This window comes from Salminus brasiliensis, chromosome 6 (genome assembly GCF_030463535.1).
Source record: "Salminus brasiliensis chromosome 6, fSalBra1.hap2, whole genome shotgun sequence".
Taxonomy (NCBI): domain Eukaryota; kingdom Metazoa; phylum Chordata; class Actinopteri; order Characiformes; family Bryconidae; genus Salminus; species Salminus brasiliensis.
In genome coordinates this window covers 44267676-44280867 of record NC_132883.1, presented here as the reverse complement: position 1 = coordinate 44280867, position 13192 = coordinate 44267676, and the positions used below count along the sequence as shown (strand labels likewise).

At 47.7% G+C, this 13192-nt stretch overlaps 1 protein-coding gene across 1 annotated transcript in view; it reads right to left on the bottom strand.

The window, feature by feature from the left end:
* The window catches only part of slc15a4 (solute carrier family 15 member 4), a 53892-nt gene that overhangs the window by 20881 nt on the left and 19819 nt on the right, over nt 1-13192 (bottom strand). Inside the window, exons 6-7 of the mRNA XM_072682531.1 lie at nt 13180-13192; nt 6454-6609 (exon numbers count right to left, since the gene is read on the bottom strand). The exon at nt 13180-13192 is cut by the window's right edge and continues 168 nt beyond it. Of these exons, the coding sequence (XP_072538632.1) occupies nt 6454-6609; nt 13180-13192 (169 nt within the window). The remainder of the gene's footprint in view (nt 1-6453; nt 6610-13179) is intronic.

The window sequence follows — 13192 nt, the reverse complement described above, 5'->3', positions numbered from 1 at the left end:
AAGAGAAAGAAAGGAATTAATAAACAGAAAATTATAGTGAAAGAGAGTGAGCAAGAGAGAGTATAAGAGAGAGAGAGAGACAGAGAGAGAAAGGGTGCAAGAGAGAGAGAGAGAGAGAGAGAGAGAGAGAGAGAGAGAGAGAGAGGTGCTGAGTGCTCTGCAGAGCTGCAGGCTGACATTGATAATTTCATGGAGCCTCAAACTTGTGATTTTTTAAATTACGGCCTGAAGCTCAACTGTCAGCGCCGATTACCGAGCCTGCTTACAGAGAGACAGAGCGAGCGAGCGAGAGCAGGAGTGAAAGAGAAGAAAAGCGAAAGGAGGGATAAAAGAGAGAGCGTCTCTCTCTCTCTCTCTCTCTTTCTTTACTAACCGTGAACAGTCGCACACTTACAGTCAGCTAACTACTCCAGTAGCTAACCTGCTACTTGTGAGCGAACGCAGTAAACATCAGCTACCATCAACAACTAGCATGACAGCTGCTGTTCTACTCTACCGAATTATTTGGACGCTTGTATATTATGTAATTAGCTTCAATCAGAATATAATAATTGTACAGGATTATATTCTTTGTGTTTGTATGGATTTTCCAAGCGAAGGACCAAATTAGGCTCTAATACGATCTGAAAGCCTCTGAAAGCCTCGGCAGCAGAAGTTAAACATCTCCATTTTGCTGTAATTAGCCATCGTTACCCAAACACTGATTCTAACCATCCTTACAAAGAGCACAAAAACAGCCTGGCCATGTGTGGACACTTCACACCAGGAGATACAGACATAACGGATCCTGCAGCCCGACCCCAAAGCGAGCAGGTCAGGACAGCAGACTCCATTAGGAAGGATCTGTACGCACAGAACCAGGGCGACAACGTTAGACATTTGTCATACGTGCTGTCGCGCGAGAGCAGCGCCTCCCCTGAGCGAGGTTTGGAGGTTTGGAGGTTTTATTTTAAGGTTCCTCGGCGCCATCGGCTGCTATTTGCATTTCACGAGGGGGTTCGGGCCGCGGATGAGAGAGACAGACGACAGGAAGTTTGCGTCTGACTTTTGAAAGTGTGCTATAACACACACACACACACACACACACACACACACACACACACACACACACACACACACACACACTGAACTCGGTGAAATCTTTGCTCGGAGCTATCTTGGTCACGTTAACTCAAAGTCGAAGGGTTTCGTCTCCCAGCGGAGGGCCTGAGATCACACTGCTGATTAGTTCAGTACAGCTTACTGACACTTACCTGCAGCATCTGCTGCTGATAAAACACACCGAGGCCAGCATTGCACATTGCTGCCGTCCTGCTAGAACCTTGTATCTCCATTTTTCGACAGCCTGTGCAACCTCTATATACCTCTGGCAGTTGTTCTTAAAATTGCTCAGACCATGAGAATAGACCTTAATCGCAGTCGCTGCGTCGCCACGCAAACGGTTTTCACCCTCCCTCAGAAATCTTTACTGGGCTTCAGCACAGCCAACAGGAGGGCAGCTAACATGTGTGGAAGTCCCTCCGACACGGACGAGAGGCCAGTCCGTCTTGGCCGAAGCGCATCGAACATAGAGTTCAACACATTAGTGTGGGCCTGGACGTCTGCCGCAGTGTGCCGTTTACCGCTGCATGGAGCTCAGCGCTTAACGCGTTTAGCGTGGAGAGCAGCGGCGTTCAGACGGTGGAGCGTATCGGAGTCGGATCTGCGAGAAATTCTCCTGTGAGGAATTTAGCAGAGCAGAGAACTCTCCATTAACTGATCACCATGTAAACATTAGCAATGTTAGCAACATTAGCGACATTAAAGACACAGCATCGTATCTCTATGTTAAACTACTCACCAAGACCCGGCGCTGAGGGGTCTGACCCGGCGCTGAGGGGTGTGTTTCTCAAGGGTTTTAACCAAACCTCGCTGAAACAGTCTGATTGGATGCTGAATGGTTTAATTAGCATTAATTAGCATTAATTTATTCACAAACGTGAGTAAATATAGATGTTGACGCATGTTCAGCTTTGAGGTCATCGGTTACGGCGATTAATCGGCAAGTAATCGCACTTCCAGGTGTGGCTGCTTTATTCGGCTTGGCCTGTGTACCCCTGCATCCCCCAACCCTGAGTGCCAAACCCCCTCCGTCATTTCTGGGCTTGCTCGTGTTCAAACCCAATACCGGTTGATTTGCGTGAAAAAGAACAGGAGCGTCTTCATTCGCTGCCTAATGCTCTGCCTGTGTTCTCACACACCTGCCCTTCAATTTACCATCAACACCACCCCCCCACCCGCTGAGCCGCCGCAGAGGGGGCCCTGAGATCCGCCCTAATGGCTTAATGGCTCTTTACACGTCAGTAGAAGAAGCTGCTCGCCTTCTCCACAAAGATTCAGCTCCTGAAGAGGCTCCAGAGAGGCACATAATAAAACCCTCAGCCTCGGCCTCCTCCCCCCCCTCCTCCTCCTCCTCTTCTTCCTCTTCTGCACCTGCTGACAACATAATCATCTAATCACTGGTACGGGAACGTCAGACACTTCGGCAAAGCGTATTTTTAAAAATAATTAAAATGCTTATATTTACTCTCCCGTTTTAACCTAATTAACATGTCCTTTCCAAAGGATAAAGGATGCTTCCTCTTTCTGGTAAATAAGACAGGTGTACACACACCTAATAGAGCATAACATTAACACCACCTGCCTGATACTGCGAAGGCCTTCACAAGACCTCTGAACACCCTGGACACCCTGAGACGTTAGCAGCAGATCCTTTAAGACCTTAGTCCCTTTAAATGTGAATGGGGAGTCTCCATGAGCATCACTGAGCCTTGGGTGTCTATGATCCGAGGTTGTCCATCCTTGGAGCACTTTTGGTTGGTACTGACCACTGCAAACCAGGAACACCCAACAAGACGATTTGGAGATGTCTAAAACAACCACTTGCCTTTAGAGCTGGGCGGGAATGGGAAACGAGTAACAATTGAGGAGAAAATTGGGAAAAATTCCCACTGTGTTTATACAGTACATGGACAAAAGTATTGGGACACCTGCTTATGTATGGCTTCTTTTGAAATCAAGGCTATTAAAAATGTTGATCCTTTTGTAACTGTCTCTACTGTCCAGGGAGGAAGGAAGCATAAGTAAGGTCAGGATGTTGGATGATGATGATGATCACCATCCCACCACCTCATCACCCCCAACTCAACATCCCAAAAATACTGGATGGAGCACCAACCATCATTCCAGAGTCCACAGCCCAATGCTGGGGGGCTTTATACCCCTCTAGCCCACACCTGGCATTATTAGGCAGCATGGTGCTGATAGGGTCATGATGTTTATCTGCTTCAGAGGGTCCTATTCTATTGGCAGTACTTCTCTACAGATACTAGACAAGCTGCATGTGTGTGTGTACGCATCTGCACGTCTGTATCCACAATAGGTGCATCTTAAAATAGCTGAATGCAATAATTAGAAGGGGTGTCCACAAACATTTGGACATACTGTGTAGTTTGGAAAGTTTTCATGAACCCCCACAACCCCACACCCCCTCCACGGCCCTCCTGAGGGTTTATGGCCCAAAAAAACCTTCATTTGATCTGATAAAAAACCTGTGGCCTGTGCTGAAGGACAGTAAAGGGAAAAGCGTGGTCACAGTCCTGCAGAAGCCTCTCAGTCCTCGCTGCTCTGCTGTTTAAGAGTTTAGGATGTGTGTAAAGACAGAGCCGGGACTAAACAGCCCTTTATTTGCTCAGTGTGAGCCGGATGGTAAATTACAGCATTACCACACGACCTTGGAGAACAGCAAGGCGAGCCAAACAGCGTCTTCCAAACAACTCTGTCTTCTTCTGGAATCAAGGGGATTTACCCCTCCTTGAGGCAGCAACTGCCTCTACTGTTCTGGGAAGGATTTGATTGCATTCAGCCATGCAAGACCATCAGTGAGGTTAGGCATCGATGTTGGATGCTTATTTGGACGCTCAGCCACACCAAACTCCCCTCCCCTTTATACCCCTCCTTATAATACCCCATACCTCAAACTCGGTCAACCTCAATCTATATGATATAGGGCAGTGGTGCCCCAGCGGTTAGAGCTCCGGGCTATTCGATACCCGGGCCCTTGAGCAAGGCCCTTCACCCTTCCTGCTCCCCGGGTGTTTGGTTGGCTGCCCACCGCTCTGGGTGTGTGTGTGCTCACTACCACAGATGGGTAAAATGCAGAGGACAGTGAGAAATACGTGCGCCTTTACCTTTTGGACAAAAGTAATGGGACACACCAATCCATTAGATTAGTCTCATTCAGTCCCGTTGCCACAGGCCCCGATATAAGAGCTCTTTTTAATACCCTTGATTTCAGAAGGTGAGCAGTGTCCCAATACTTCTGTCCATGTGGTGTAGCTGCTTTATGGAGGATATAAACCCTTTAACGCGTCAGTAAACCTGGCCGGGTGTTTTATGAAGCACATTTTTGCACTGAATTGTCAACCAGGCGTTTCTGCTTAACTGTACTGTCCTCGTTTCCTCTTACAGATGTGATTTAATTGTTTATACGTCTTCAGAGCATCGTAGGAGACTCCTAACAATCAAACGCACACACAAAGTAAAACTTCCTCGCCTCCAGCTAATCTTTAGGCCTCCGTTTCTCTCCACATCGGCTGGGGATGTTTTCTAATGGCTGTCTTCACGGCGAAACTGCAATAACGTCCAGGCTCCGATCGATCGGCTCTGATTGATACAAGCCTCGGCTCCTTACAAAGCAGTTTGAACAATAGCTCGGGCTGAGGCTGCGCTGCGGCGCTAGCTACAGCGGAGGGGACTTTTCTGCTGGATGCCCATTGATTAGGAGAGTCATTAGGGTGGATGAATGAGCCGATGGAGGGGGAAAAATTACCTCCGCAGTAATTCAGAGCAGGAGGAAGGCTGAAGAGCTGAGATGCTCAAAGTTTTCACCACACACATATCTGACACACAGCCTGTTAAACATAAAGCTGCCCTGTGACTGAAGGATTATTTGAGCCACGGCATAGAAGAACCACACTTGGAGCTCAAGAACATCAAGTGAAGGTTCTTTTGACCTTCATAAGGTTCTTCACACTCAAACACAGTTCTGCACAGTGAATAATAAAGAGTAAAGAGATCAGATGATATCAGCAGAACCTGCTGGGTCCGATCCGATCCGATCCTGATGCAAGTTAGTGAGGCGAGATTTAGCTCCCTTTGCTAATTATGGAGCATTCTGATTGGTCCACATATCATACAATGCTCATAGCATGTAAAGAGGTGCTGGGTGGCTATACTAAAGCAGACTTTGAGGGGCAATATGGGTGAAACACTATTCGAGGTTTCCAAGTGGAGATACTTGTTGACCCCGTTACACCTGGTCACTTCATGCGTTTTGAGCATCGGGGTTATATCTGGAATAAGGCAGAGGCGCATAAAAGTCCAAGGGCTTCTCATAATGGCGATTTGGTTGTAGGTGCCGTCATCACAATGCTACCTTCTAGGCAGCGAGGCATCGAGAGAGCTGCCTTCCGTATTGGACACAGGCGATTTCTCCTCAGAAATAAAATATTAGGGGTAAAATAAGCATAAAAACCAGCCCACTGGACCACGGGATACGTAAGGCAGCGAAGGATACTTCCATGCTGCCTTCCGAAATCAGCAAGACCAAGGTACCCTGGCAGGAAGCATTTTATACAAACATTCAATTCGGACGTGACCCTGTGACTCGCTCCTGCGAGTCGACACGTGAGAATTGGTATTGCTTACTCTTGGGCTCCCCCTACAGTTTAGAAAGTGGGATTCATGCTCTGAGCCACTACTGCAGACCATGCTTTTCACATGTATTTCTGGACAAGCTGAGCGATCCAGGTAGAGAAGGTTGTGGGTTGAGGTGGTAGAGTAGTATTACAGGAGTTTACACTAATATGACTCAGGTTACTGTAATCTTAGACTCTACTAAACACAAGTCAATCTGGAGACCATAATACTCTACTCTTCACCCAAGTGCTCTCAGAAGAGGAGGGTCTTCAGTCTGGGTTTGAGGACAGTGAGCGTTGGACTCTGCTGTTCGGACACCCAGGGGAAGCTCGTTCCACCACTTTGGTGCAGGACAGAAAAAAGTCTGGACGCTCGTCTTCCGTGGATCTTAAAGGATGGCGGGTTGAGCCGAGCCGTACTTGAAGCTGGAAGGGCTCTCGGTGCAGACCGGCTTTTGACCATCGCCATCAAGTCCGGAGGAGCTGGCTGGTCCAGTCTTGGCTTTGCAGGCCAGCGCCAGGGTCCATCAGAGCTCCATAGTGCAGAATAATGATGAACAATGGAGAATGACGGAGACGCTGGTCTCCCTGTTACAGTCAGTGGAGTATCAGCTTGATCCTGAGGCTGATACTTTGAGGTATGTTTGCAGCGTATGTGGAAGAGGGGTGTGTGTGCACACACTGAGACCACTCGCTGGGCCCAGAGACCGCTTACCTGCGATGCTGGCGAAGATCTCGCTGATGCCGATGAGGACGTACTGAGGAACCTGCCACCATATGGGCAGATCAGCGGCATAATACGTCACTCCCCCCAGGTCCTGACTGATCGTCCCCCGGGTGACCATGTCCAACCGCTTCGTCTCCAGAATACCTGAGAGAGACAGAGAGAGAGAGAGAGAGAGAGAGAGGCTGCTTATAGTGTATTTAGATGTAAAAGGTACTCTAGTGTGTCTCTGGGATGCCAGACACATCATCTGACTGAGGGTCCCAAAACTTTTGCACACAACAGTGTGGACCCCTCTAGTTATGTGTTTCAGTGTGTGTGTGTGTGTGTGTGTGTGTGTGTGTGTGTGTGAGATGTATCCGTCCACAGTGTGTGTGAGAGGCTGAGTGGATCTAACTTAAGGTGCTTCAGACTTTCATCTGCTCCCCTGACTTCACAAACACACACACACACACACACACACACACACACATTCTGATCCCTCTGCTACAAAGAACACCCGCGAGCAAACACACACACACACTCACACACACAGAGGTCGGTTAGATTACAGTGCAGCAGCTTCTCCACTTCTGAGAGATGCTGAACCTAGATTAGACCAGCCGTACCTGAGAACATACACACACACACACACACACACACACACACACACACTTCAATGGCAAATGAAAACTAGCCTCAGGCGGATACCCACTGTGTGTGTGTGTGTATGTGCCTGCCAGATTCCAACAGGTATGCCTGGGTGTTTGTGTGTGCTCATATATGCACTGAATGGACAAAAGTATTGGGACACCTGCTTATTCATTGTTTCTTCTGAAATCAAGGACATTAAGTAACTATCTCTGTCTCTACTGTCCAGGGAAGAAGAAGACTTTCTACTACATTTTGGAGGAGCATTGCTGTGAGGATTTGATTGCATCCAGTGACAAGAGCGTTAGAGAGTTTAGGATGTTGGATGATGATGATCACCACCCCACCTCATCTGACCCCCAACTCCCCAACTCATCCCAAAAGTACTGGGTGGAGCTCCACCACCATCATTTCAGAGAACACAGTTCTTCCACTGCTCCACAGCTCAATGCTGGGGGGCATTATACCCCTCTACTAGCCCACGTCTGGCATTAGGCAGCATGGAGCCAATAGGTTCACCTAGTTTATTTGCTCCAGAGAGTCCTATTCTATTGGCAGTACTTCTCTACAGGGACTAGACAAGCTGTGTGTGTGAATCAATCAAATCTTTACAGTGATGCTCCTCTACAATCTAGTAGAAGGCCTTCTATCCTGGACAGTAGTACATTTTTTTTAATACCCTGCATGTAAGAAACAGTGAATGAGTAGGTGTCCCAATACTTTTGTCCGTATATTGTATCGTATAAACCAGAGCTGATGCAAATCCAGCCCAGCAACTGAAGCTGCTTCACTAAAAGACCATTATCACGGCCACGCAAAAACCCTGTATGTCCATCATTGCTGTTTTACCATTCCTCCATCATGTAAATTTGGCAGTGGTTCAGAATTTCGTGATGAATGGGCCAATAGAAATCCTCCAACTGCTCCAACAACTCTAAAACCTTGAGATTCTTGCCTCACAGCCTCACAGCACGATTCACACATATCATTTCTCTCAGCAGTGAGAGAGTTCCTACAGTAGAAGCTCCAGATCCCATCAGAACAGATGCAGGTGACCAGAAAGAGCTTCTCATTCTGAAGAAAGAAAGTAGTGAGATCTTGTCGGTGAGCTAGTCTGAAGAACAGAGCTCGGCTCCTCCAGGATTCTCCTGGACGCCCTGCGCCCTGAGTCTGGCGCAGGGAGCTACACCGACCACATCCTGGCATGGGCTGGTGGAGCTGGTGTGTGTGTATGTGTGATAAAAGCATGAAAATACATTGTTTGTTTGTTGTGGAACAAACCTGTGGGAAATGAAGACACACACACACACACACACACACACACACACAAACACTCTCCAACCTCTCTGTGACCAAACATAGGATGAAAAGAAAACTGCATTCCCACAAACCCGTTCTCTTCACTGCACTGACTTCAAATTGCCTTTTGGACCAAATTTGACTTCAGAACACACACACACACACACACACACACACACACACACATTCAAAGAGCAATTCTCCATTCAAACAACAGAACTGAAAAGACTTTCAATTTCCTGATGAAAGCTGTTTTTTTTTTATTATTTTTAAAACACTAAGACGACCTTGAACAATTTCATCCAGTTTCAGTTCTACAGCAGTGTGTGTTCACGAGAGAGCATACCACACCTAACACACACTCCACACCGTTACACCACTGACCCCTAACTAACACACTCCACACCGTTACACCACTGACCCCTAACTAACACACTCCACACTGTTACACCACTGACCCCTAACTAACACACTCCACACTGTTACACCACTGACCCCTAACTAACACACTCCACACTGTTACACCACTGACCCCTAACTAACACACTCCACACTGTTACACCACTGACCCCTAACACATTCCACACTGTTACACAACTGACCCCCAACACACTCCACACAGTTACACCACTGACCCCTAACTAACACACTCCACACTGTTACACCACTGACCCCTAACTAGCACACTCCACACTGTTACACCACTGACCCCTAACTAACACACTCCACACTGTTACACCACTGACCCCTAACTAGCACACTCCACACTGTTACACCACTGACCCCTAACTAGCACACTCCACACTGTTACACCACTGACCCCTAACTAGCACACTCCACACTCCACACTGTTACACAACTGACCCTCAACACACTCCACACTGTTACACCACTGACCCCTAACACACTCACAGACTCCCACACACAGTTTGCCCTTGAACAGAGTCAGTGTTTTATTAATGACTGTCTGAATGTGTGTGTGTGTGTGTGTGTGTGTGTGTGTGTGAGAGAGAGAGAGTGTGTGGGCATATAATGGGACTCAGGATCAGTCCCCAAGGTTCTCATTAGAGACGCACACACACACACACACACACACACACACACACAACAGCAAACACACACACACACACACACACACACACACACAGCAGACAGACACACAGCGCTCCACTCCTCAGCTGGAGGAGAGCAGAGGGGAGGTTATTAATAGCTGTGTGTTCCAGTCAACACTAACCACCAACAGCTACAGCTTCATAACCAACCCCTCCTCTCTCGCCCCGCTCGCTCTCTCTCTCAGCTCCACTGATACAGGTGGAGGAACTGTGAGAAGATCAGATCCCACCTCTTCAGCCCCTCCATCACCAGAGTTTAGATGAGAGGAGGTGTTTATTCAGAGTCGTGGAGAAGTGAGAGAGATAGCTACAGAAATGAGAGAGACAGAAATGAGAGAGAGACAGAAGTGAGAGAGAGAGAGAGCTACAGAAATGAGAGAGACAGAAGTGAGAGAGAGACAGAAGTCAGAGAGAGAGAGCTACAGAAATGAGAGAGAGAAATGAGAGAGACAGAAGTGAGAGAGAGACAGAAGTGAGAGAGAGAGCTACAGAAATGAGAGAGAGAAATGAGAGAGACAGAAGTGAGAGAGAGACAGAAGTGAGAGAGAGAGAGCTACAGAAATGAGAGAGACAGAAGTGAGAGAGAGAGCTACAGAAATGAGAGAGAAATGAGAGAGAGACAGAAGTGAGAGAGAGAGCTACAGAAATGAGAGAGAGAAGTGAGAGAGAGACATAAGTGAGAGAGAGCTACAGAAATGAGAGAGAGACAAAAGTGAGAGAGACAGAAGTGAGAGAGAGCTACAGAAATGAGAGAGAGACAGAAGTGAGAGAGAGCTACAGAAATGAGAGAGACAGAAGTGAGAGAGAGCTACAGAAATGAGAGACAGAAATGAGAGAGACAGAAGTGAGAGAGAGCTACAGAAATGAGAGAGACAGAAGTGAGAGAGAGCTACAGAAATGAGAGACAGAAGTGAGAGAGACAGAAGTGAGAGACAGAAGTGAGAGAGAGACAGAAGTGAGAGAGAGCTACAGAAATGAGAGACAGAAGTGAGAGAGAGACAGAAGTGAGAGAGAGCTACAGAAATGAGAGAGAGACAGAAATGAGAGAGAGACAGAAGTGAGAGAGAGAGAGCTACAGAAATGAGAGAGAGACAGAAGTGAGAGAGAGAGAGCTACAGAAATGAGAGAGAGAGAGATTCCAGCAACACCTAAAACTCATCTCCCTGAAAGAAGGTGTTTGCGTGTTTAATATGCAGCTCTGTGTGTGAGTGTGTGTGTGTGTGTGTGTGTGTGTGTGTGTGTGTGTGTGTGTGTGTGTGTGTGTGTGGGGTTCAGTGAGCTGAGTCTAATCCAGCTGCAGGGTTGGAGCGTCTCGTCTGCAGCCAAACAGAACAGAGAGACTGTCTCTATACCTCCACCTGTACATCCCTCCAACCCCTCCACCCTCCCCCACCTTCATCACAGCAGGACTCCATGCACCAGGAGAGCACATGCCTGCCTGCCTGCCTGCCTGTTTAAATGTGTGTGTGTGTGTGTGTGTGTGTGTGTATGTGTGTGTTCATTCAGATAGAACCATGCTGAGAATTGAAGTGCAAAGCTTTCACAGAAGGTCAGTCTGACTATTCCGAGTCGGCGTGTCGGAACAGCGGGAAAAACACATTCCTGAAGTTTACGGCTAAAAGGAAAAAACGGAAAGTTTAACAAACCTGAAAAACCCTCTCCTCACTCTCACTGAGGCTCTTCAGCTCAGGTGTTCGAGCCCGAAACCCGTAGAGACAACCCAAATGTGCTTTACCTGAATTAAGGACTGGGAATGGCTGTACAGCTATGGGGGGAGGGGGGGGGTCAGGACACCCCATGAACACCCTAGTCTTTTTAACACAGAGCCCAGGAGCCCACAAGAAGAGGCGTGGAGAAGTCTCCAAAAGTCCTGCAGTCTCAGCACAGCAGCAGGCGGCTCTCGCCACAGTTGATGGGAAAGTACAGCATCTACCAGCATCTACAGAGACCAGACAAGTCTGAAGACTAAACAATTTGAAGGTGTGGAAGTAGGAAACCCTTAAGCGTCTCTACTTCCTCCGGAAGCTGAGAAAGGCCCGTCTCCCTCCACCCATCCTCACCCTCTTCTATAGGGGAACCATAGAGAGCATCCTAAGCAGCTGCATCACTGCCTGGTTTGGGACCTGCACAGCCTCTGACCGCAAGTCCCTCCAACGCATTGTGAGGACAGCTGAGAAGATCATCGGAGCCTCTCTCCCCTCCATCATGGACATTTACACCACCCGCTGCATCCGCAAAGCAACCAGCATTGTGGATGACTCCACCCACCCTTCACACAGACTGTTCTCCCTCCTGCCATCAGGAAGAAGGTACCGCAGCATCCGGTCCAACACGACCAGACTCTGCAATAGCTTCTTCCCCCAAGCCATCAGACTCCTCAACACAACTCAACTTCTGAACTGATATCTTTCTGGTACATGTACACTCTCCCTCTCTCTCTCTTTCCAACCATTTACCTCAGATAACATGGGAAGCATTTTTTGCACAAGCATTTGCACTAATAATGTTACTACCTCACTGGACTCTATTTATCGCACATTGCACAACTTGCACACTACCGTCATTATTTATTATCCTCTGTCTGTACTGTGTTGTCTGTCCGCACTTGTTTGTTTGTGTTGCACTTGTGTTTTGTATGCACTGTCTATGTTGCACCATGGTCCTGGAGGAACGTTGTTTCGTTTCACTGTGTACTCTGTATGTAGTTGAAATGACAATAAACCCACTTGACTTGACTATCCCTCAAGACTCAAGACTCATCTGTCCAGAGCTCATTGTCCTAGACGTCCTGGTCTTTGTCCCGGTGTTCATTGATGCTTGTTTCACAGCAGACCATCTCCGAAATCAATGGACTGGCCCTTTAAATAGAGGCTGTGCTGGTGAGCCTATATATAGTGTGTATGTATATAGTGTGTATACAGGGGCTCATCATCTACGTATACATGCTGTCAACTTGGAACAAACACCAAGAGACAAGAGGAGATGTCCACATACTTTTGGACAGGTAGCGTATAGTCGCCCGTGTGGTTTCCGTCAGTGTTATCTGTTATCTGTGCTGAAGGTTGGACGCTGTCTGCAGTTACGGCCTTGTCTCATTTACTACGTGTCCAAATGTTTGCGGACACCCCTTCTAATTAATGCATTCAGCTACTTTAAGCTGCACCTATTGCTGACACAGATGTGCAAATGCACACACACACATACACAGCTTGTCTAGTACCTGTAGAGAAGTACTGACGATAGCATAAGACTCCTGAGCAGATAGTTTTGGCACCATGCTGCCTAATACCAGGCGTGGGCTAGAGGGGTATGAAGCCCCCCAGCATTGAGCTGTGGAGCAGTGGAAGAACTGTGATGAATGATGAATGGTGCTCCGTCAAATACTTTTGAATGGGATAAGGTGGGGTGGTGCTCATCCACCGTCCTAACCTCAATAACGCCTTTGTTGCTGAATGCAATCAAATCCTCACAGCAATGCTCCTCCTAAATCTAGTAGAAAGCCTTTATTATTCCCTGGACAGTAGAGACAGACAGTTACTCCAACACAAGCAGGAGGAACAGTGAGTGAGTGAGCATGTGTCCCAATACTTTTGTCCATATAGTGTATATATATCCATGTGTGTAATCAGGGAGTGTGTGTGTGTGTGTGTGTGTGTGTGTGTGTATTCTGTCTTACCCGCAGCGACGGC